At 38.1% G+C, this 26,661-nt stretch overlaps 1 protein-coding gene across 1 annotated transcript in view; it reads left to right on the forward strand.

Moving 5' to 3' along the window:
* MAOB (monoamine oxidase B) overlaps positions 1-26,661 on the forward strand; it is a 208,085-nt gene that overhangs the window by 62,394 nt on the left and 119,030 nt on the right. The window contains exons 2-3 of the mRNA XM_056131148.1: positions 12,969-13,063; positions 14,226-14,363. Coding sequence (XP_055987123.1) covers positions 12,969-13,063; positions 14,226-14,363 — 233 coding nt within the window. The remainder of the gene's footprint in view (positions 1-12,968; positions 13,064-14,225; positions 14,364-26,661) is intronic.

The following is a 26,661-nucleotide window of genomic DNA, read 5'->3' on the forward strand; positions in this document are numbered from 1 at the left end:
AGCCCTAATTCTAACACTGGCTCTGTCACTTGCTAGCTGAGTGATCTTGGGCACTTTAATTGGTCTCACTGTGCTTCATTTATATATCTTTATAGAGTTGTAGGGATAATAAGTAAATTCTTACATACAGAATATTTAGAATAGAAACAGGAATACAGGTGCTTAAAATATTAACTTATTTTCATAATACCTTTACCTACCTCAGTACATGTTGGAAATTCAGAAATCATCTAACATCTGCACTCTTCCTACAAATACCATTTGATTATATGAATTTAATTTCAAATTGGGCATAGTTTTCTTTTATTCTTTTCCCATTTTGGGGTCTTTTTTTGAGACTGCCGCAATACTTGAGGGCTACTCCTGTCATAGTGCTCAGGGGCCACTCTGGAAATGCAGAAAGCACCATATAGCACTGAGGATTGAACCTAGGGCTCAGGTATGTACTCCAATCCTGTGAACTATCTCCTTGGCTCCATATTTCCTTATTATCCTAGATCTTTTTGGCATGTATTTGTGTTAAATAATTTAAAAAAAACATTTCTTGCATAACATCAAAGAATTCCATTTCTTTGATTAGAAGTTCACTTGACTTTTTTTAGAATTTCCTCCTAAAATCTTTGCTTTGACAGAGCTGACTGAAGAGACGAGGGTTATTTGTGATTTTTAACTTTTTTTCTTCCTGGAGAATACCGACATCATTTGCCAGGTTTAGAAATGCTTTGAAGTACCCTAAATTTCATTGCTAGCTTTGGTTAACATTTTTCTTGTAACTTTAAACTGGGAAGTTCTTATGTAGTCTCAAATTACTGATGTTTCATAATGTTTCCAAAGCATTTAGCTTTGCATTTTAAAACACTTCAAAATTTTTGTACAGTGCCAGATTTTTAGTGGTCAGAGAGATAATACAGGGGGGTTAAGGTGCCTGCCTTGCAAGTAAATAACCTTGGTAACCTGTGGCACCGCATGATCCCCTGAGTATGATGCAATAATACTGTGGAGGACCACAAGCACAGCTGGCTGCAGACCTGGAACCTCCTCACCTACCTCCTACAGGAACACTGCCTGGGTGTTGAGGTAATCTTCAATTCCACAGGGCCAGAGCAGCAATGCATCCTCAGATCCTTCACTGAATCACTGGTGCAGTTATCTGAGAATGGCCAAGAGAGGCCTCCAGAACCCCTGACACCACTTGGGAGGCTAAAATAATATAATTTTTAAACATAATTTTATATGAAGGACATGTGACAAATTGAAAAGGCAAAGAATGGAGAAGATGATGACTGACTTTTGTTGTCCTTCCCACTGTTTCTGAATTCCCTGGTGCTCTTTTGAGGGGGAAGTGGGAGCATAACCAACAATGTTGAGAGTTTGCTCCTAGCTTTGGACTCAGGAATTATTCCTAGCGGTTCTCAGGCGAATATATGGGATACGGGAGATCGAACCCTGGTCGGCTGTGTGCAAGGCAAACACCCTATCCATTGTACTATTGCTCTAGTCCCACGTATTTCCTGGTGCTTTTAAGACACCTTGAAAAATCCTTTTTATTACCTATCTTTTGTACTTCGATCTCCTTTAGCATCTAACTATTGAACCATTGTCCATGGCACAAAACTGGAAGTATAGGATACTGCAGATCATAGGTATTTATAGGTATTTAAGGTAATCTGCTGATTTATAGGTATTTAAGGTAATCTGGTTGGATGATCATCTCCTAGATGACTATCTCAACTATTTGAAATCCCTTTCAAATAAAATACTTAGGAAAAAATACAATATTTTGTACTTTCATTCCATTAGCATTGATTTTCAACTACTGCTATTCAGCTCAGCCTGGATATGATTATTCATCCAAGTGAGGGTCTTTGAACCAAAATACTTTAGACCTAACTGTAGTACTGTAGCGCTGTCATCCCGTTGTTAATCGATTTGCTTGAGCAAGCACCAGTATCATCTCACAACAAATTGTGAGACTTGTTGTTACTGTTTTTAGCATATCGAATACGTCATGGGGAGCTTGCCTGCTGTGCCGGCAAGATACTCTCGGTAGCTTGCCGGGCTTTCCGAGAGGGGCAGAGAAATCGAACCCGGGTCAGCCATGTGCAAGGCAAATACCTTACCCGCTGTGCTATCGCTCCAGCCCTTAGACCCAACACTGTTTAGAATTACCAAATGTATGATTTTTATCAAAAGTCAGTCAAGAACCCATAGAAGTGTCAAAAGTAATTTGTTAATAAAATATTAATGGACCCTGCATGCTAAACCCAAGTTTTAATTATTTTTTAAAGTTGCAAAGGGACTACAATATTTTTTTAATCATTCAGAGAAAATTTAGTACCTATTTAAGAAAAAAAGCTAAAATTTTTAGATTCTTATATTTGATGGGGAGCAGAATATTTTCAATAGAAAGGTTTATTGGCAAATAGGAAGAAAGGAAAGAAACTCCCATATCTGGGAGGAACTTAATATAGAGCTAAGTTGAGAGCAGAATCGTTTATGATAGATAATACTAGTCAATATAGAGAGTTACTGGATTTTGAATTTTTTTCTTTTTCATTTTTGGAACAAAGATGGTGGCCAAGAGTTCAAGTTTGGGGATGTACCAGTCTCTGTAGTATTTCATTGTTGTTTTGATTTGCATCTCCCTGATAATTTTTTTATTATTTATTTATTATTTTTTAATAGTGAGACATCATGAGGTACAGTTGCAGAATTACACATTTTTGTGCTTGGGTTTCAATTATACAATGATCAAACACCCATCCCTCCACAAGTGCGCATTTCCCAAGACCACCAATCCCAGTATCCCTCCCACCCCCCAACCCCCATCCCACCCTGCCTCTGTGGCAGGGTATTTCCCTCTCTCTCCTTTTGAGTGCTGTGGTTTGCAAAAGAGGCATTGAGTGGCAATCATGTTTGGTCTATAGTCTACTTTCAGCATGCTTCTCCCATCCTGGGAGGATGCTCCCAAAACCCTTTATTTGGTATTCCCTTCTCTTTCTGAGCTCCCTTTTCCCCTAACATGTGTGGTTGGCCTCCAGGTCATTGAGTAAAATTCCTGGTACTAATCTCTTCCATTCTTGGGTGTTAGTTTCCTATTTTGTTACTTTATGTTCCCCAGATGAATGCAATCTTTCTATGTCTATCCGTTTCTTTCTGAGTCATTTCGCTTAACATGATACTTTCCATGTAGTACCACTTGTATGTAAATTTCATGACTTCGTCTTTTCTAACAGCGACATAGTACTCCATTGTGTAAATGTACCAAAGTTTCTTTAACCAGTCATCTGTTCTCGGGCACTCAGGTTTTTTCCAGATTCTGGCTATTGTAAAGAGTGCTGCAATGAACAAACAATTGCAGATGTCACTTCGACTATACTTTTTTGCCTCTCTGGGATATGTTCCCAGGAGTGGTATTGCTGTATCAAATGGGAGCTCCATTTCTAATTTTTTTTAGAATCGTCCATACTGTTTTCCAAAAGGGCTGAACCAGTCCGCATTCCCACCAACAGTGAAGGAGTGTCCCTTTCTCACCACATCCGCGCCAGCACCGGTTGCTTTTGTTCTTGTGGATATGGGCCAGTCTCTGAGGTGTGAAGCGATATCTCATTTTGGTTTTGATCTGCATCTCCCTGATGATTAATGATGTGGAACATTTTCTCATGTGTCTTTTAGCCATTTGGATTTCTTCTTTGTCAAAGTTTCTATTCATTTCATCTCCACACTTTTTGATGGGGTTGAATGTTCTCTTTTTGTGGAGTTGAACCAGTACTTTGTATATCCTTGAAATTAACCCCTTATCAGATGTGTAGTTGGCGAATATCCTTTCCCATTCTGTAGACTGTCTTTATATTTTGGTCACTGTTTCTTTTGAAATGCAGAAGCTTCTTAGTTTAAGATAGTCCCATTTGTCTATCTCTGTTTTCACTTGCTTGGCCAGCGGTGTGACAACTTTGAAGACACCATTAGCTTCTATGTCATGAAGGGTTTTGCCAACATTTTCCGCAATATATCTTATAGATTCCGGTCTGATGTTGAGGTCTTTAATCCACTTAGATCTTACTTTTGTACATGGAGTTAGGCAGAGATCCAGTTTTGCCAGCACATTTTATTAAAGAGGCTTTCCCTGCTCCACTTCACTTTTCTTTTCCCCTTATCGAAGATTTAATGCTCGTATGTTTGGGGGTGGGGGGGAACGTCAGTATATTCAATCCTGTTCCATTGGTCTACAGCTCTGCCTTTGTTCCAGTACCATGCTGTTTTAATTATTACTGCCTTGTAGTAGAGTTTGAAGTTAGGGAGGTTGATTCCTCCCATTTCTTTTTCCCAAGAATTGCTTTAGCTATTCGCGGGGGCTTATTGTTCCATATAAATTTCAGGAGTGTTTGCTCCAATTCTTTAAAGAATGTCATGGGTATCCTAATAGGAATTGCGTTGAATTTATACAGTGCTTTGGGAAGTATTGCCATTTTGATAATGTTGATTCTCCCCATCCATGAACGGGGATATTTTTCCATTTCCTCGTATCCTCTTTTATTTCCTGAAGTAGCGTTTTGTAGTTTTCTTTGTACAGGTCCTTTACTTCCTTAGTTAAGGTGATTCCGAGGTACTTGATTTTCTGAGGCACAGTTGTGAATGGGATTGTTTTCTTCATGTCTCTTTCTTCTCTTTCACTATTTGCATATAGGAAAACCATGGACTTTTGAGTATTGAATTTATAGCTTGCAACTTTACTATACAAGTCTATCGTTTCTAGGAGTTTCTTGGTAGAGGTTTTAGGGTTCTCTAAATATAGTTTCATATCATCTGCGAATAGTGAGAGCTTTATTTCTTCCTTTCCTACCTGGATGCCCCTAATATCTTTTTCTTGCCTAATTACTATTGTAAGTACTTCCAGTACTATATTGAACAGCAGTGGAGAGAGTGGACATCCTTGTCTCGTCCCTGATCTTAGAGGGAAGGCTCTCAGTTTTTCGCCATTAAGGATGATGCTTGCTGTAGGCTTGTGGTAGATGGCTTGAACTATATTGAGAGAAGTCCCCTCTATCCTCATTTTGTCTAGGGTTTTCATCATAAATAGGTGCTGAATCTTGTCAAATGCTTTCTCTGCACCTATTGATATGATCACATGATTTTTATCTTTTCTTTTGTTTATATGATGGATTATGTTGATTGATTTCTGAGTGTTAAACCAGCCTTGCATCCCCGGGATGAATCCTACTTTGTTATGGTGTATGATCTTTTTGATGAGTAGTTGAATTCTTTTGTTGAGAATCTTCGCATCCGTGTTCATCAGGGATATAGGCCTGTAGTTTTCTTTTCTCGTGGTGTCTTTGTTTCCTTTTGGTATTAGAGAGATATGGGGTTCATAGAAACTGTTTGGGAGAGTTTCCGTTTTTTCAATTTCCTGAAAGAGCTTGAGAAGGACTGGCAGCAGGTCCTCTTTAAATGTTTGGAAAAATTCGCTAGTGAATCCATCTGGGCCCGGGCTTTTGTTTTTGGGAAGATTTTTGATTGCAGTTTCTATTTCGTTGATGTTAATAGGTCCATTCAGATACTCCAGATCTTCTTGATTCAGCTTTGGGAGATTATAAGAGTCCAGGAATTCATCCATTTCTTCTAGGTTCTCTTGTTTCGTGGCATACAGACTTTCAAAGTAGTCTCTGATGATCTTTTGGATTTCTTTGGTTTCTGTTGTGATATCCCCTTCTCATTTCTGATTCGGATTATTAGGGTTCTCTCTCTCTCTGTTTCTTTATGAGAGTTGCGAGTGGTTTATCTATCTTGTTTATTTTCTCGAAGAACCAGCTCTTGGTTTCATTGATCTTTCAGATTGTTTCTTTGGTTTCCATGTCATTGATTTCTGCTCTAAGTTTTATGATCTTTTTCCTTCTGCCTGATTTAGGCTCTTTCTGTTGATCCTTTTCTAAGGACTTGAGTTGTGAGGTCAAGTTGTTTATGTGCACCATTTCTACAGACCTAAAATATGCTTGCAGAACTATAAATTTTCCCCTTAATACAGCTTTCGCTGCATCCCATAGGTTCTGGTAGCTCGTGTCTTCATTCTCATTTGTTTCCAAGTATCTTTTGATTTCGTCCTTTACTTCGTTCCTGACCCACTCATTGTTCAGCATCGAGTTGTTTAATTTCCAAGTTTTTGATTTGGTTCTCCGTGTCTGTGTGTGATTCACTTCTATCCTCGGTGCATCATGGTCTGAAAAGATGGCTAATACTATTTCTATCTTCCTGATTCTGTTGAGGTATGTTTTGTGTCCTAGCACATGGTGTATTTTGGAAAATGTTCCGTGTGCACTGGAGAAGAATGTGTATTCTTTCTTTTTGGGGTGTAAAGCCCTGTATAGGTCTATAAGCCCTCTCTCTTCTATTTCTTCTTTCAAAGCCAATTATTCCTTGCTGGGTTTTGTTCTTGTTGATCTGTCCAGAGGTGATAGGGCAATGTTGAAGTCTCCAAGTACTATTGTGTTGCTTGCAATGTCCTCCTTAACATCTGTTAGCAGTTGTTTTAAATATTTAGCTGTTCCCTCAATAAGTGCATATACATTTAAGAGTGTGATTTCTTTCTGTTGTATGTATCCCTTGATGAATAGAAAATGGCCTTCACTGTCCCTTCTAGTCTTTTTCAAGGTGAAATTAATGTTGTCGGATACTAGTATGGCCACCCCAGCTTTTTTACAGGAGCTGTGTGCTTGCAGGATTCTTTTCCAACCTTTGACTTTGAGTCTGTGTATGCTCTGGCTGTTGAGATGAGTTTCTTGTAGGCAGCAGAATGTTGGGTTCTGTCTCTGTATCCATTTTGCCACTCTGTGCCTCTTCAATGGTGAATTTAGACCGTTGACATTGAGAGAGAGTATAGTTATGGGGTTTTGTGTCATGTTTCTGTGCGGGTGTGTTGTGGTTGTAGGGTTTGTCTTGTCTTATAGAAGCCCCTTTAGTCCTTGTTTTAGGTTTGATTTTGAGTCTATGAAGTTCCTGAACTGCTGTTTATCTAGAAAATAGTGTACCGTTCCTTCAAGTTTGAGGGAGAGTTTAGCCGGATAGAGTATTCTTGGTGAAGCATTCATTTCAGTGAGTTTTTTGACTATATCTCGCCACTGTCTTCTGGCTTGTAGGCTTTCCTCTGATAGGTCTGCTGTGAATCTAAGGGGTGCTCCTGAGTGCCCAAGAGCAGATGACTGGTTAAAGAAACTTTGGCACATTTACACAATGGAGTACTATATAGCTGTTAGAAAAGATGAAGTTATGAAATTTACATACAAGTGGTACTACATGGAAAGTATCATGTTAAGCAGAGTGAGTCAGAAAGAGCGGGATAGACACAGAAAGATTGCATTTATCTGGGGAACATAAAGCAACAAAAAGGGAGACTAGCACCCAGGAATGGCTGAGATTAGGACCAGGAATCTTGCTCCATGACTTGAAGGCCAGCCACACGTGCTAGGTGAAAAGGAAGCTCAGATAGAGAAGAGAGCACCAAATAAAGGGTGTTGTGAGGATCCTCCCAGGGTGGGAGAAGCATGCTAAAAGTAGTCTATAGACAAAACATGATTGCCACTCAATGCCTCTCTTGCAAAACACAGTACCCAAAAGAAGAGAGAGAGAAAAAGGGGGAATACCCTCCACAGAGGCAGGGTGGGACGGGGGGGATGGTGGGGGGGATGCTGGGACCTGTGGTGGTGGATGATGGGCACTGGTGGAGGGATGGGTACTTGATCATTGTATAACTGAAACCCAAGCACAAAATTTGTAAGTCTATAACTGTACCTCATGGTGTTTCACTAATAAAAAAAGAAAAAAAAAAGAATTTTAAGTCACTCCCATTTAAAGCCACGCCCACCTCTAAAGTGGCCACACCCCCACGGATACCTGGTGTCTGTCCAGGAAGAAACGACTGGGTGGGGGAAAAGAGACCAGCTCAGCTTGGGTGGCGCAAAGGGACAGGCAGACAGGCTCAGATCCACTTTTCCTCCCAGCGTCCGGGGAACGCCTCGGGACACTTGCACGGTGGAATCTCAGCCCCGGGTCCTAGGGACGGCGCGAAAACTAACCTGGGTGGTGGGGGAAAAGAGACCGGCTCAGCTTGGGCGGCGGAAAGGGACATCCCTGATAATTTTTTCATATGTCTTTTGCCACTTGTATTTCTTTTTTGAGGAAGTTTATGTTTGTTTCTTATCCCATATTTTGATGGGGTTGAATTTTTTTGTTAAGGTTTTAACAGTGCCTTATATATCTTGAATATTAACGCCTTATCAAATGGGTACTGTGTAAATATTTTTTCCCAATGTGTGGGCTCTCTGTATCTTGGTCACTGTTTCTTTTGAGGTGCAGAAGCTTTTTAATTTAATGTGATTCCATTTGTTTATCTTTGCTTCCACTTGCTCAATGAATGTTGTTTAATCTTTGAAGAGGCTTTTAGCTTCAAATGCTGGGGGAGGATGCAGCTGGGATAGACAAAGGACCACCAGGACAAAGATAGTTGAAAATAGTTGAAAATGATCACTCTGGATAAGAACTCACTATCACGATCACGATCATCCTGTTGTTCGTTCATTGTCTTGAGTAGGCACCAGTAACGTCTCCTTTGCTCTAGCCCTGAGATTTTAAAAAGTGCCATATTCAAGGCACTTTCAGGGTTAGGAGAATGAGACCCATCATTGTTACTGGTATTTGGCATATTGGTACACCACGGGGAGTTTGCCAGACTCTGCCGTGTGAGTAGGTTACATTCGGTATCCTGCCAGGTTCTCCAAATCCAGAATGAGATAATAAGATGTCACACAGCCGTGAATGCGGCCACGCACTTTCCGGAGCTGGGTTTTATTGTCTCTGGGTCTTGACCATTGATGGGATTACACGGCGCCTGGGGGCAGTTGGTGGGTGTGACCCCTGCCTACTGGAAGATGGAGGATCTGGGTGGAGAATGCTCAGTCCAAATCCGAGCAGGCTTGGAGATCTTAGCCCCTGGACCCGCAAGCCTTTGTTCCTCTGCTGGTATCTTCATGCATGTGGAGAGTGCAGCCAGCAATAATTTCCAGAATTATAAATAAAATCCAGAACCAGCCACAACCATGCTGAGACCACTCTCCACTCACATGAAGGATAAGAACTGCATGCTGAAAATAGGTAAAGGAACAAACATGATAACCTCTCAGTACCTGTATTGCAAACCACAATGCCCCAAAGTTGGGGGGGAGAGAGAGAGAGAGAGAGAGAGAGAGAGAGAGAGAGAGAGAGAGAGAAGGAAAGTGCCTGTCATAGAGACAGGGTGGGGGAAGGGTTGAGGGAGAAAAACTGGGGACATTGTTTGTGGGAAATGTACACTGGTAGAAGGGTGGGTGTTGGAACACTGTAAGATTGAAACACTACCATGATCAGCTTTTTGTAACTGTGCTTCTCACTGTGATTCAATTTTTAAAAATGTGTATAGAATCCTAAATGAGGCCCTATATCAAAAAATGGACATGAAATGAATTAAAGAAACTTTAGTCAGTGTGGACAAAAAATATTGCTGGCGGCACTCAGGGACCATATGGGGTACCGGAGATTGAACCCAAGTTGGCCACGTGCAAGGCAAATACTCTACCTGCTGTACTCTTTCTCTGGCCCCTGAACTCTACTTCTAAACTGACTTAATCACCTTCTGTCCAGGTTCCAACACTTCAATTTCAGTATTAGGTTAGAAAAACAAAATATTCCTTCTTTCTAAATTGCAATGATATTCCTACATAACCAACATTTGGGGCAATTATTTTTCAAACCTATTTTGTCATTTGATGTCAACAAACATTTTGAAAATTGTCCTAGAAACACTGGAAAAAAACCAGTGGAATATTTCCAACAGCATACACTCATATTGCCCTGTGTAAATAAATATTTAGGTAATTTTTCACTTATGGCTGAAATGGAACACTGGTTTGACTAAGACTCAGGTTTGTTTTAATAACTTTATGTTTAGTATCAGATACTATTAGGTAATTGCACTTACTAATCAGCATCTTTTAGAAATGCTAGTGTATATTAGTGAAGTTGTATTTTGTCCTGAATCCTTTTGTCTAAGCATTAACATTCACAGTGGGTTTGTCTGAATTCACTGATAATAGCTGTTACTATGGATGTAGGCTATTTCATATTTTATTTGTTGAACTGAGGCTTGAGAAGAGGAACGGCATTGAATTATTTGCAATTTTGAGTCCAAATAAAAAATATTTTTTTCAATATAGAGAGAAAATTAGAAAACTGGAGTTAAAATCCAAACCCTGTCTTCCTAAATTAGGGTTGTGCAGTGCTTATGAACACGATGTTGAACATGGGATTTTCTCTTGCCCACAAGGACAGCAATAAAAATATGGATTATCTCCAAGAATGAAATATCAAATCAGCCTGTAAAAAATTGGGTCTGTTTTTCAGGAAAGTCAATAGACAGGGAATGAACCATTAGTTTTTCATAATGGCTTTTGTAGAGGACTCATAGTTTTTGTTCCACAGGTTTTATCAAACTAAAAATAAAAGTGAAGTTTTAAAAATACATACATTGATCCAAATAAAATGAAGAATATCATTGGGAAAAAATTGGGCTTTTTGGGTAAAAGTGAAAGATGTAATCTGTGAAGATGATGGTTATGAGATCTTGTGGAAAGCAGTATGCATTAGTGGCTACTAATTCAGACAATAGAGGCAAATTGCCAGTCTCTGCCTACCAGGTCCTTATATGGTGTTGGACACCTCTTTGCTTCAGTTTTCTGACCCATAAAATGGAACTAGGAGTAGTACAATCTCATTGTGTTGCTCCGAGAGATTTTGTAATTAATAATTAAAATCCTTAAAACTATATCAAGTGACATGAGTACTCTTTGCTCATCACTTGAAGGCCAACATTCAATAGACAAGTTGTTGGCAGAGAAACAGGCTTATTCTGGTGTTACCACCTTGAGAATATAATGGAATTGTTGCCTCAAACCATGTTCTGCTCAAGCTGGGGCTTGGGGGTTTATGAGAAGCTGAAGAAAGGAAGCAGAAGCAAGAAAAATGTTAGTAGAGGAGATGGGGTCGTCACACAGCATCCTGCTGGCATCAGTGATTTCTGGAACTCACTTGCTAATACCAACATGTTTCTTGTAGAACTTGAGATAACAATATTATAGGGGCCAGAGCAGGCAGGGAGTTCCCCCCCCCCAAGCACTGCCAGGAGTAAGCCCTCAACACCCATTAATATGGCCCCAAAGGAAACAACAACAACAAAAAGATAACACTATCCTACAACATTGGCTTTCAGTAGACGGGCAGATATCTGTTCACATCTGTTCAATCCATTGTTTTCTCTTTTCCTCTCACTTGTGATTGGGTCCGAGTTTGACAATAAACACACAATTTATAGAAATATTTCTTAACAATAGGAGAAAGACAGAAGCTAGGGGTAAGAGAAAGATCTAAAAACCCTGTGGAGAGCAAAATGGAGTTTCTTGTGTCTCCTTGTCTATAGCATAAGTTATTTTAAAATATTTTATTTTTTAAATAGGGACTACATCCAGCAGTGCTCAGGGGGCCATGCTGTGCTGGAAATTAAACTCATGATCTTGAACAGTCTAAATCTGTGGTCTACCAATTGTGATATATGACTGACCTAATAACTTAGCTATCTTTGTAGGATTTTTTTTTCTGTAGTGAGATTTAAAAGATAGAACAAGATATATGTGGTTCATTTATCTGTAAGTCATAGTGTCTTGGCATTTCCTTGGTTTTATTTGCTCTCAAAAAGAATGGAGAATTCAGTTCATCTTGGCCTGCTTGAGAAAATCAATGAACAACGGGATGACAGTGATACAGTGTTACAGTGAAGTGAAAAACTACTTCTAAGATGCAAATATGCCCAAAATTTCTTATGTCAATTTTAAACTAAGCATTGAACTTTGTCAAAATTCATTGATTTTAATTGTAAACTTTATTTTGTGTAAATGTTCTTAATAAAGTGTTTTTATAAAGCTAAATTTATGATAACAAGACTTTTTTGTTTTTTGCTATATTAATGATTTTTTTCAAAGAGCTACCGAGAGTATTCCACCCGCACAGCAAAGCCTGGAAAGCTACCCATGACGTATTAGATATGCCAAAAACAGTAACAACAAGTCTCACAATGGAGATGTCACTGGTGCCCACTCAAGCAAATCAATGAACAACGGGAGGACAGACAGACAGACAGTGCTGTTTCTGCTAGGGTTTATATATTTATTTTAACTGTGGCCTCATTTTTTATTTCTGTTATCTGACATAACCAGGCAATTTCAGCTCATTCTTAAAGATATTTTGACATGGTAAACACTGATGCTTTAATGATATGAGACATTTATCATTTTGGGCTTTCTGGAAACAGAAATTGTTCCCTAACTTGTAATTTGGGTCTCACTTAAGAGAAACATAGGATCAGAAGATAGCACAGTGGGTAGGAAGTTTGCCTGGTATGCAACCGACCTTGTTGCAATCTCCTACACTGCATATAGCCTCTGAGCACTGCCAAGAGTGAGCCCTAAACACAGAGCCAGGATTAAACCCTAAGCACTACTGGGTATGGTGCCTAAGCAAAACAAAAAATAGAATGACTTCCAAGTTGAATGCAACTGTAAGCCACGTTTATGTGACTTTCCACCTGGGCTGTTAGGATGAAAATCTTACCAAAACTTCTTGAACTTCATCTACACATGACACCTTTTTACCCAAGAAATGCAACATGACAAACACTTTCAGAAACACTTTGAATTCATCACACAGTTGACTTTGAATTAATTGGTGACAATCACATGCTCAGAAACCTTTCATTGCTGCCATATTTTTTTCATCATTCAGTTGTGACCTCACATTCAATTATATCATCTCAGTTGTGACCCATAGTTTAAGAAGCCAATATCTAGAATCTTATAACATGTTTAATTATGATTTCTTATTGTATTTCCTCCCAGGTATGTCAGCAGCCAAACTTCTCCATGACTCTGGCCTGAATGTGATTGTTCTGGAAGCCCGTGACCGTGTAGGAGGCAGGACTTATACCATTAGGGTAAGACTCTAAAGACAGGGTGGAGAATCACGGGATTAAAACATAGTTGAATTTGCCCATTTGAAAGTTCGGAATTTCATTCAAATCTTACTAAGACCATAGAAATTACTGTTAACTACTCTTCACAGTCTATCTCTCAGTTTAATTACTTTTCAACCCTTTTCTTATTTCATTATATTAGTTACCAAATAAGCTATTGAAAGTAAATATTTGGGCTACACATTGATTAAAACAAGATCTCTGCCCTTGTGAAAATTCTTTTTTTTCTTTGGGTATTGGGGAGAGTTCATGAGTACTAGACAATAAACCAACAAAAACATAAAAGTAAGACATTCTTTAGTGCCCCTGATTAATAGGTACCTAGCCATGTTTGAACTTTTCAGACATAGAGAACTTTTCTACTCATATCTCTTTCCAAGGTTGGTCCTCAATAACTGATATTGAAGCTGATCCAAAACTATATATAAAAATTTCTACTGAACACAAGAGCAATTAAAAAGTCTAAAATTATAATCAAATTTTTCCTACTACAATCTTTCAAATGTGGAATTGCAAAGCATATAAGAAATGATGATTTTTTTCTTGATTTTCTCATAGCATTTGATCCATCAAAATTAGCTTTATGACAGCTGCATAGTATAGACAAAGCTGTGTAGACAGCTTTGTAAAAAATAATAAAATTAAACTGAATTAAAAAAATTAGATTTGTGGCATTAAAATCAAACCACATTGGAACGATTTGTGAATGACGAAGTTTAACATTCTCTTTCCTATTCATAGTCAAATTAATTTGCTTTGAATTAAGCAATAATTTAATAATTTCTAAGTCATATGAGTGGAGTAGAGTTTTCCATGGATACAAATTTACTTATTTTGCTCTAATTTTTTACTTAGAGGAGCTGGAGCGATAGCACAGCGGGTAGGGCATTTGCCTTGCAAGCGGCCCACACAGCGGACCCGAGTTTTATTCCTCTGCCCCTTTCAGAGAGCCTGGAAAGCTAACAAGAGTATCTCACCCCCACAGGAAAGCCTGGAAAGCTACCGGTGCTGGGCCCGCTTGAGCAAATCAATGAACAATGGGAGGACAGTGCTACAGTGCTACAGTTTTTACTTAGGAAAAAAAATTTCACAAGTCTTTATATTAACTTTTTTTCCAAAATAGAACCAAAAAGTTAAATATGTGGACCTTGGAGGATCTTACGTTGGACCAACTCAGAATCGCATTTTAAGATTAGCCAAAGAGCTAGGAGTGGAGACCTATAAAGTTAATGAAGAGCAAAGACTGATACACCATGTGAAGGTAAGCCTGCATCTAATTATTTGAAGAATGTAAAGGTTAATCCACTGGTCTTTCCATATATGAATTCCAGATCATTCTTTTAGATAATCTCTGCATAGTGAAATTATGTATACATGTTTCATAAACATGTTTAGTAACTGTGATGCATTTTTTTCATTTGGGGGTCACACCCGACATTACACAGGGCTTACTCCTGGGTCTGTGCTCAGGGATTACTCCTGGCAGTCTCAGTGTGCTGAGGAACTGAATCCAGGTTGGCCATGTTGAAGCCAAATACCATACCCGCTTTACTATCGCTCCAGCCTCTATGATACTCCTTTATCATGATTAATTAAGGGGAAATTCTAAACATATTTGAGAAAGTTGGATATGTTTTGCCCATATGGTAAAATCTTTAGTAAAACTAATAGAGGAAAACTTTTATGATTGATTTAATACATATATTTTAAAACTTATGACTTTGTCACATGATACAAAACCTGTGTACTACTTAACACGAACTTCCTCATACCTCATGCTATACAAATGGTTGCAACATTTCTAATATAGAGAAATATTCTTGAACTGTAGAATTCATTCTTCTAGGAGACTGAAAATACCAGTATCAGCAGATTTTGATTTACGTAGCAATTTTGACACCTATATTTGTGAGTGATATCAATAAGAAAAAATTACGAATTGTGTATAATGGATCATTTCATAAAACTGGAAGTAAATGTTCACTTATTTGGTACAATGCAGATAAAAGATTTCCCTATTGTTATTTTGTTCATCACAAAAGTAAAGTATGTTCATTTTAAAACCATAATGAGAAAATATGGGCAATATTTTAACCACCCTTCATAATTCTATCTAGAGAAGTTATCTTTAAAATACTCTATTCATTTGTAAGTTGTTAATATTCCTGTATTGCTATTTTCTGACCTCTACTGGAGGAAATGAGAAGTGTCGGTATACTTTTGTCGGTATATTGTATACAAATGCATATGTGTATTTGTGTATGTTTAATATAACTAATTGATTTTCACTAATGAGACAACTGGAACACTAGCTAGTATATGGAAAAAGTTTTTTGCAATCTTGATAGGTATTAGTTTGACTAATGATTTTAACTAATTTGGTTGTGGTCATAGCAGGGGAAGAACCATATTATAACAAATAATGATGTTGACTTTATGAGCTAAAATGTTCTCAAAAGTAAAATCCTTGTTTTCTAAAATCGCTACCTCCAGGTCTCTTCTCAAGTCATTCTGTTTCTTTTTTGATGTGTAAAAAAATTCTTGAATGACTATGCATTTCTGGAATTGATCAGGAGATTGAAATTTCTCTTATATATGTCAGATAATATAATTTGAAAATTTATATCCTTTCTCACATTACACAGTACTAAAGCACTTTTTGAGTGGTTGGGTTGGGACCACACCCAATGATATTCAGAAGTAACTTCTGGTTTTGCACTCAGGAATTACTCCTCCTACTGGTGCTTTGGGGACCATATGGGATGCTGGGCATTGAACCTGGGTCAGTTATGTGCAAAGCAAATGCCCTACTTGCTGTACTATTATTCAGGCCAGTATTTTTGGCATTTTTCCCATTAACCTCTTATTACAATTTTTAGCAGCTACTCTTCCCAATTACAAAGTAATTTTGTGCAAATATATAATATTTGTCTTATTTGCTTCAAAGAAGCTGTGTTTCTGAAACCAAAGTCTGTATTTCTGAAACCGAAGTATCTGGTGTGACATTTACCTTATTGTCAGATCCTGCTATTTCAACCATCCTGCTGAAGTGATCTGCTTTTGAAGTTTCTAATGTTTTTTTGTTAATATTAAGGTAGGGAAATTGGACATGCTCATTGCTATCAAAACAAACTTCCAAAAGGAAAAACTTACTGATAGCCCACTCACGAGAAACCATGGCTCCCAGTGTCACCTAGTACTCAGAAGAAATGATATACTGGCCCTCCCGTTGATCGTCGATTTGCTCGAGCGGGCCCAGTAACGTCTCCATTGGAGACTTTGTTGTTACTGTGTTTGGCATATCGAATACTCTCGGTAGCTTGCCGGGCTCCCCGAGAGGGGCGGAGGAATCGAACTCGGGTCTGCCATGTTGGCCGCTTGTAAGGCGAACGCCCTACCCGCTGTGCTATTGCTCCAGCCCCTAGAAGAAATGATATACTGATAGATGGCATATGTTCATGCCAGTCTCATATCAAACATCTATAGACCCCTAGTGAATTTTGATATGCAGACCCCATTGTTGTTTGACTCCAATATGCCAGAGATGTTTATATTTACTGAGTGCCATTTATTTTTAGTGCTACTATTTATCTTATTTTGTTAAAATATTTTCCAAAGCCTTGTTTGTGAATAAAAGATGTGATACAAGCAATGTTGAGATTTAATTATCAGTTGTAAAACTGATCATTCAGCTCAACTCTTTATAATTTATAAACATCCTTCCTCACATCTAAAATCAGTGTTAGTGGTGATTCATTAAAAAAAAATTAAAAATAAATAAAAAAGTGACCTTACAGAAAAATTTAAAAAAAAAACCTATATACTGGGGCTAGGGTGGTAATACAGCCCGTAGGGCATTTGCCTTGAATGTAGCTGACCCGGGTTCAATCCCTGGCATCACATATGGTCTCCTGAACACAGCCAAGAGTAATTTCTGAGTGCAGAGTCAGTTGGGAGTAACCCCTGAACATCACTGGGTGTGACCCAGAAAACAAAAAATATATATATAATAAAAAATAAAATTAGTGTTAAGAATCTACTAAAATTTTATCTGTTTTTGCAAATAATTATGTTAACTTCTGCTACTGTGACTTAGAAGACATCTGATTAGATGCCTTGAAAGTGACTTGCCAAAATTGTTCCTTTTAAGGGACTTTATCATAATTAAATGAACGGCAAAAAATTAAAACCTATTAAGTAAACTTGCTTTCATTTTACTTATGCCTTGTCCCCTTTCATCTAATTATATTTTTATGCATGGTTGTATCTTGTGCATATATATTTGTCTGGTTTTTTTTTTGTGAATGGAGCCTGTTTGTTTTTATTTTATTTTGTTTAAGCAAATAAAAGGTGGAGAATTTTGGTATAGTTTCTCGACCTCAGATTTTTTTCTCAATCTGAAATTTGGAACTAAAGTTCACATGAAACTGCTTTAGACTTGAAGGCTAATTGTTAAGAGTTTGATAAATGTAAAGATACAGAATGAATTAAAATTAAGAGCATGATTTCATGTTATTGACAGTTTCCAAATGAGCTATCTGGAGAAATTGAGTGTGTGGGGGGGGCGGGGACAGATTTTCTGGTATTAGTCTGCATTCTAAGTGGGTAGAATCCAAGCTCATTAACTCACTGTCACAGTTCCATTTGCATAGCATGTAGATAGGGGCCAGCCTGTGTGCTTAAAAAGGAAAATGAATGAGGAGCCTTCTCTCAGATATATTGCTTAACTGTTGTTACAACTTCTATTGCTCAATCAACCTCATGAAGGATGCACTATTTGAGCACAGTGCCTCCCTTTGTTGAGAACCTTGCAATTCATGTGGAAATATGATATATACAGAACACATAAAGGAGAAATCAGAAACCATACATCTCCATAGGCTAAGTTCAATGCACTTTTCTGAAGAGGTTAAAAAAAAGACAGGTGATAAACTGTCTCTTTTTGTTTGTGAGTACAGGACTGTGTTCAGGGGTCTTGCTTGGGAGACCATGCATGTTGCCAGGATTTGAGCCAGTGTCATGGCTGCAGCCCTTAGCTAGGCAAACACTTTAAACTTTGTATCATCTTTCTGACCATAAACAGTCTCTTGAAACTGAGGACTAGCAACAGAATTGAAGTGAAAATATTGGGGGAAACCTTGAAATTATGACAGCTGGCAAATGGAAATCATCTTGTGCAGGAACTCAGCATTTTCCAGAAATCAGTAACCTGAAGGTGTTCCATTTTCTCCTGAATCACTATCCCTTTTTGCAGGTCCTTAACAGGGATCATGTTAATCCAGCAATGCCTGGGTCAAAGTCCAGGGTTTATTTGTTTCTCTTATGATGACAGAAATTTGTCCAACCTGTTATTTCCCAGAACAGTTGTCAATTTCACATGAGCTTCATATGTTCCAGCAGAGCTGGCTGACTCCATAAGTTTGCTCTAGCTGAGAATCAATTTTGCCTCCATCTGCCCTCCATTTAATTTCATACTTGTCGGAAATAATTATGTCTTATCATTATGGGTGGTTTTATTTTTTAAAAGGAAAAAATGAGAAGAACAGTAATTTCCTTTTCAAAAAGTGAGACCCATTTGTTCTGGTGATCTTTCTGATGCTTATGTAAGTTACTCTGGAAACAATAATGGTCATTTGTCTTCTTTAGTGAGTACCAGAAGATCTTCAGCATGTAATAATTTGCTGAAAATTATGTCTCTTTATGACTGGATTTGGAGCAATAATTGGGGATATGAGATTAATTTATTCCTGTCTTTAAATTTCCCATTTGAAACTTAAATAAGACAAAATTCATAAAAATATTCTCTCTGTATACACACACACAACACATAGCTGTAGTAAAAGTGGCACATATTGGTAGAATGAACAAGATGGCCTAAAGCACGTTAGTCTACTTTACTACTCCCTCTGTAGCAGCCTGCAGAAAGATTATGATATGGATTCTTAGTCTGTTACTCATAAAGCTTCTTTTAAAACCTTTTGCAAGCAGCAATTGATAACAATGGTAATTTTAATTTGGTATAGACATCTGAAAAATGTTAAGTAATTTAACACATAATAGAGGCACCTCTCAGGTTTGGTTTCAGAGCAATAAAGCAAGTCATCAATTTTATGCTTTCCAAAAATTTTATATCTGAAAATACAAAAGTTGCATATATACTCTACTTTTGTCTATAAAGTGTGCAGTGTAACTTACATTTCTTATGCCTAAAAATTCTGAATAAAAAACTGTGTAGCAAAAAATATATTCACTGTCATCTGAATCATCAGTGAGTCATAATCTTTCTGCTAGAAAATAATTTTGTAAAAACTAAAATACCTGTGCAGCACAATAAAGTCAAACAAAATAAAATGAGGTATGCCTATAAATTATGTAAGTTTCACAAATGTGAGTCCAAACAATTAGGCATTATTGAATTGCGAATTAGAAGTTGAACATAAAGGCTGTGATGATTAAAGCTTAGCACTTCCTTTAGTGTTCTTCTATTTGTGTTTCTTCCATAAAATTTATTTATTTATTTATTTAGGGTTTTGGGGCCATACCTCGTTGTGCTCAGGGCTTAATCCTGGCTCTGTGCTCAGGGATCATTCTTGGTGGTGTTCAGTTTAAATGCCTTAAATGCAGTTTAAATGCCTTAATTCCCGAACTATCTCTCTGGTTCCTCTATTACTTAATTTAAGTTCATTCATTTCATTAAAATTAGAAAGTAGAACTGGAATTATAGTACAGTGGGTAGGACACTTGGCTTACATGCAGCCCCTCTGGATTCAACTTCTGGCACTACATATGGTTGCCTGAGCCCACCAGGAGTGATCCCTGAACCAGAGTTAGGAATAAGTTCTGAACACAGCTGGGAGTGGCCCAAAAACCAAGAGGAAGGGATAGAGGGGGGTATGGGTAAGAAACAAAAAATATGGTTAGTTCTCAGATATTTCTTTAATTTCTTTTTCCTTTACTCCATTTTCCCCCTCCTTCCTTTTTGTTTCTTTCCTTTATCATTAATCATTCATTTGACAGTAACAAGTCTCACAGTGGAGACGTTACTGGGCCCGCTCGAGCAAATCAATGAACAACGGGAAGACAGTGGACAGTAGATTATTATCTATCTGTGTCAATTTCTATACATCCTCCTAACATATATCTACCTTTTATTGATAGATTCTTTCAAGAATGTCTAGAATATAATACTAGACAGTCTAACATATAACAAATGTTATAGCTATTTAACCATAAATGTTGCAATCTAAGTAACTAGTTGCCTTCGTTGTAACATTTTTAAAAAAAATTTTATTAGTGAGCCACCATGAGTACAGTTGTAGACTTAAGAATTTTGTTCTTGGGTTTCAATTATACAATGATCAAATACCCATCCCTCCACCAGTGCCCATTTCCCACCACCATGGATCCCAGTATCACTCCCACCACCCATCCCCCCATCCCACCCTGCCTCTGTGGCAGGGCATTCCCCTCTGTTCTCTCTCTCCTTTTGGGTGTTGTGGTTTGCAAAAGAGGCATTGAGTGGCAATCATGTTTGGTCTATAGTTTATTTTCAGCATGTAGCATTTTTTTAACTGCTAGAACATTTTATAAAAATCTCCTCTCATTTTTATGTTTTAAAATGTGATCAGCCAGGCAACTTTTGAGAGCTCATTGTCATTAGCTGCAAATTAGGGCAAGTCTCACCAGCAGATCTCAGATCTCTTCTGCTTAGGCAACAGTCTAAGGGTTACATATCTATTTAAAATAATCATACTGCTTTCAGCTAGGCTTAGTGACTGAACTTTAGTCCTTTGAGTCTAGATTCCAAAGCAGCTGTTTGAATGCAGAATCTCAAAGGCTGTCTTAGCTATATTGGTATTAGTGTGGAACAGATTTTTTTCCCAGTATCTGAGATTTTCTCTCTAAACCTTTATTGTTAACTTTTCATGTGATCTTGATCATTTTATTTATACTTTAATGTCTTAATTTCTCCATATGTAATAAAAAGAATATATTTGTACCTTCGTCGATTGTCTCGAGCAGGCCCCAATAACATCTCCTTCGTCCTAGCCTTGAGATTTTTTTTAAAAAGTGCCATATTCAAGGTTCTTTCAGAGTTAGGAGAATGAGACCCTTCATTGTTACTGGTATTTGGCATATTGGGTATGCCACGGGGAGTTTGCCAGACTCTGCCGTGTGGGTAGGTTACATTTGGTAGCCTGCTAGTTTGTCCAAAGTAGGAATGAGATGATATTTGTACCTTCCCTATTAAAAATGTTTTTAGGCACCGTGACTTAGAATACAATAAGTGATATAGTTTCAGGACCATAAAATGTCCCAACACCACACCCCAAACGATAACAGGAGATATTGATTAACACTCAGCAACAAGGGCACTATGATGCAATGAACATACTAAGAGTGTCTTGATAGGAGGGCTAGGGTAACTTTCTCTTAAAATTTCTTTTCTTTTGGTTTTGGGACCACACTCATAGTGCTCAGGGCTTCCCCCCCCCTTTCCTTTTTATTTATCTATTTATTCATTCATTCATTTATTTATTTTTGGTGGTGCGAGGGATCAAAGCTAGGGTCTTACATATACAAGGAGAGTGGTCTACCTCTGAGCTACATACCTGATCCAGAACATTTTTTATTGAATCACCATGAGATTCAGTCACAAAGCTTTCATGATTGAGTTTATGTCATAGAATGATTGAACACTCATCCTTTCACCAGTGTCCCCAGTATCCCTCTCACCACCCCCACACCCTGCCTTTATGGCAGACACTATTTTGTTTTTAACTTTTTTGGGGGTCACACCCGGCGATGCTCAGGGGTTACTCCTGGTTTCGCACTCAGAAATCATTCCTGGCAGTGTGCAGGGGACCATATGGGATGCTGGGAATCAAACCCGGGTTGGCCGCATGGAAGGCAAATGCCCTACCCACTGTGCTATCGCTCCAGCTCCACTATTTTGTTTTTTAAAGGAAAGCAGGAGGTGCGGGATTTATCTCAGACATAGAGCACTTGGCTTGCAAGTGTTAAACTCTGAATTCCCATCCGCAGCACAGGAAATGAATAAATACTTTTCTTTTTATTTATTTTTTTATTTTTAAATGAATCACCATGATGTGCAGTTACAGACTTACAAACCTTCATGATTACATTTCAGTCATAAAATGATCGAGTACCCATCCCTCGACCAGTGCGCATTTTCCACCACCAATGTTCCCACCACGCCCAACCCATCCTTCACACTTGCCTCTATGGCAGGCACATTCTCTCTCTCTCTCTCTCTCTCTCTCTCTCTCTCTCTCTCTCTCTCTCTCTCTCTCTCCTTTTACTTTTCTAATGGGCTCTGGAGAGTCTTACTACCAAGTAAGAATCTAAATGGTGATTCAGCAAGTAAGACAGCACTTCACTTTTTTTTTAGACGAGAACCAGACTGTAAACTCACCTGAAATTAGTTTCATAGGTTTATAATACACTGAAATATAATGCCTCCCTTTTCTAAAATCCAGTAATTTCTTCTTCTTTCTTTGTTCCCATATCATTAATATGCCAGGATATTAGCATTTGGCTACAACTCAACTTATAAGCCCCGACAGAGTAAACAGATAATAGAACAAAGAAATTGAAATCTCCTTTTGCTGGTTGTGTTACCAAAGATTCTCTCTTCTTTTATCTGATTTTTTAGATCTGGATTCATGGAACACTGTATATTATTGTGCCTACTTCAGACTCTTCCCTCTGGGTTACTAAGTGGCAGTGCAGGTGCTTTTTTGTTCCCATAGACATGTCAAGAAACAGTAGACATGTCAAAGTTTACTAACCCAGATATTACCCATAGTTTAGAAAATCAAAATACATTAAATTTCGCCATTTGACATGTGTATGAAATTTGGAGAGACTTACCAAAATATCTGTACGCAGAGCTGAAATAAAATATGTGCCACATATGTCACTTAAAATTTTCTTGTAACGAAACTGAAAAGTAAAGGGAAACACATAAAATTAATTTTTAAAGTGTACTTTATTTAACTCAATATATCCAAAACACTTGACATCTCAACATGTAGTTAATAAAAAACATAGTTAATAAGATATCTACATTTTGTGCTAATCTCTTGAAGTCTGCTATGCATTTTATATGAATAGTACATCTTAATTCGAACTAGTCACATATCAAATGCCCAATAGCCACACATTGCTAGTAGCTACTGTATTGGACTGCACAGTTCTAAAGTTTACCAGATCTAATTTACTTTCGCTAATATTTCTAATCCATCTTAATTTTTTAAAAATTACCTGTTCAAAACTGATGCTTATATTCTACAACATTACATTAACATTAAGGTACAGATTAACTTCACTTTTTCTGTCAACTTCAAATATTAGACTTTACAAAGAACTTGGAAGTGAACAAGTTATATGCTTTGTTTCCTAAGGCCTAACAAATTTTTAATTTTTTGTGAGAACTTTCCTAGAAATAAAGACAAATGCCATATCCCTGAGATTTTCGTGCATAAAACATCAAGTAATTTGTAACTAAATATAGTCGGAGATGCTGCCATAGAGAATGTTTTGAACACTTCCCAAAACAAAGTATATCACTAAGTGAATCTGAGACTAATCTTTATAGGGAGCAGAAATACCTTTTATACGGTAATATTATATTAATAGTTTAGTTAAATTGTCTCAGTGATGAAGTCAAGAAAATTTAAGCAGTGGATTAAGTGCTACATTTGTTGTTTATACATTGCATCTTTCAGGACATATACTTTATTTAAAACTCTGAGCAGAATGATCAGAAACATTTTGCTGCTGACATCTACTACTTCCCCTATAAAAAGCTGGCAAATATTAAGGACAGCTGATACAGATAGCATCTAGTCATGTGCAAACCAAGAGGAAAAATATCCACATTTCATAATTACTCATAATTTGGGCTCCCATGTTGAGTGAAACACACAAATGCATTTTGAGTCCTAAGTCAGAGTCTCTAAACCCTTTTACTAGCTGTGGCCCCCTTCCAACCTGTTTCCTTCCTTCCCTCCATACTGGTTTACCCCCTATTCTCATGCTATCAGCCCCTGGGGACCCACAAGGGGTCATGTGGCCCTGGTAGAGAGAGTCTGTCCAAGACAAGCAATTTAAAATCAAATTTTTCCCTTTATTTTATTTTATTTTACAGTTGTAGATTTACAATTTTTTGTGCTTTGGTTTCAATTATACAATGATCAGATACCCATCCCTCCACCAGTGCCCATTTTCCACCACCATGGATAATATCCCTCCCACCCCCACCCCCCCATCCCCCCTGTCTCTGTGGCAGGGCAATCCCCTGTGTTCTCTCTCTCCTTTTGGGTGTTGTGGTCTGCAAAAGAGGCATTGAGTGGCAAACATGTTCAGTCCATAGTCTACTTTCGACATGCATCTCCCCTCCTGGGAGGATCCTCCAAACATCCTTTATTTGGTGCTCCCTTCTCTATCTGAACTGCCCTTTCTTCTAGGATACCCGGCGGGCCTCTAAGTTATGGAGTAATCCTCCTGGTGCTGATCTCAGCTATTCTTGGGTATTAATCTCATACTTTGTTACTTTATATCCCCCAGATGAATGCAATCTTTCTATGTCTATCCCTCTCTTTCTGACTCATTTCGCTTAGCATGATACTTTCCATATTGTACCACTTGTATGTAAATTTCATGACTTCATCTTTTGTAACAGCTACATAGTACTCCATTGTGTAGATGTACCAAGGTTTCTTTAACCAGTCATCTGTTCTTGGGCATTCAGGTTTCTTCCAGTTTCTGGCTATTGTAAAGAGTGCTGCAATGAACAAACAAGTGCAGATGTCACTTCGACTATACATTTTTGCCTCTCTGGGATATATTCCCAGGAGTGGTATTGCTGGGTCAAATGGGAGCTCAATTTCTAATTTTTTGAGAATCGTCCATACTGTTTTCCAGAAGGGCTGAACCAGTCGACATTCCCACCAACAGTGAAGGAGTGTCTCTTTCTCGCCACATCCACGCCAGCATTGGTTGCTTTTGTTCTTTTGAATGTGGGCCAGTCTCTGAGGTGTGAGATGGTATCTCATTGTGGTTTTGATCTGCATCTCTCTGATGATTAATGATGTAGAGCATTTTCTCATGTGCTTTTTTGCCATTCGTATTTCTTCTTTGAGAAAGTTTCTGTTCATTTCATTGCCCCATTTTTGGATGGGGTTGGATGTTTTCTTCTTGTGGAGTTTAACCAGTATTTTGTATATCCTGGATATCAACCCCTTGTCAGATGTGTATTCAGCGAATATCCTTTCCCATTCTGTAGACTGTCTTTGTATTTTGGTCACTGTTTCTTTGGAGGTGCAGAAGCTTCTTAGTTTAAGATCGTCCCATTTATCTATCTCTGTTTTCACTTGCTTGGCCAGTGGCGTGGCATCTTTGAAGATACCATTAGCTTCAATGTCATGGAGGGTTTTGCCAACTTTGTCTTCAATGTACCTTATGGTTTCTGGTCTGATGTTGAGGTCTTTAATCCATTTTGATCTTACTTTTGTACATGATGTTAGGCAGAGTTCTGAGCGCACTTTTTTGCATGTAGCCGTCCAGTGATGCCAGCACAATTTGTTAAAGAGGTTTTCCTTACTCCACTTCACATTACTTGCACCTTTATCAGAGATTACATGATCATATGATTGAGGGGAGATGTCAGTGTATTCAACCCTATTCCATTGGTCTGCAGTTCTACTTTTGTTCCAGTACGATGCTGTTTTATTTACTACTGCTTTGTAGTACAGTTTGATGTTAGGGAGGTTGATTCCTCCCCTTTTCTTTTTCCCAAGAATTGCTTTAGCTATTCGTGCGGGCTTATTGTTCCATATAAATTTCAGGAGTGTTTGCTCCATTTCTTTGAAGAATGTCATGAGTATCCTTATAGGGACTGCATTGAATTTATACAATGCTTTCGGTAGTATTGCCATTTTGACAATGTTAAGTCTCCCGACCCATGAGCAGGGGATATCTTTCCATTTCCTCATGTCCTCTTTTATTTCCTGAAGTAGCGTTTTGTAGTTTTCTTTGTACAGGTCCTTTACTTCCTTAGTTAAGCTGATTCCTAGGTACTTTATTTTTCTGTGGAACAATTGTGAACGGGATCATTTTTTTCATGTAGCTTTCTTCTCTCTTACTGTTTGCGTATAGGAAAGCCATGGACTTTTGGGTATTGATTTATAGCCTGCAACTTTACTATACAAGTCTATTGTTTCTAGGAGTTTTTTGTGGAGGTTATTGGGTTCTCTAAGTATAGTATCATATCATCTGCGAATAGTGAGAGCTTGGTTTCTTCCTTTCCTACCTGAATGCCCTTAATATCTTTTTCTTGCCTAATCTCTATTGCAAGTACTTCCAGTACTATAATGAACAGCAGTGGATAAAGTGGGTATCCTTGTCTCGTCCCTGATCTTAGAGGGAAGGCTCTCAGTTTTTCCCCATTGAGGATGATGCTTGCTGTAGGCTTGTGCTAGCTGGCTTTAACTATGTTGAGGAAAGTCCCCTCTATACACATTTTGTCTAGGGTT

The sequence above is a fragment of the Sorex fumeus genome, unplaced genomic scaffold, assembly GCF_029834395.1.
Source record: "Sorex fumeus unplaced genomic scaffold, SorFum_2.1 ptg000086l, whole genome shotgun sequence".
Lineage (NCBI taxonomy): Eukaryota > Metazoa > Chordata > Mammalia > Eulipotyphla > Soricidae > Sorex > Sorex fumeus.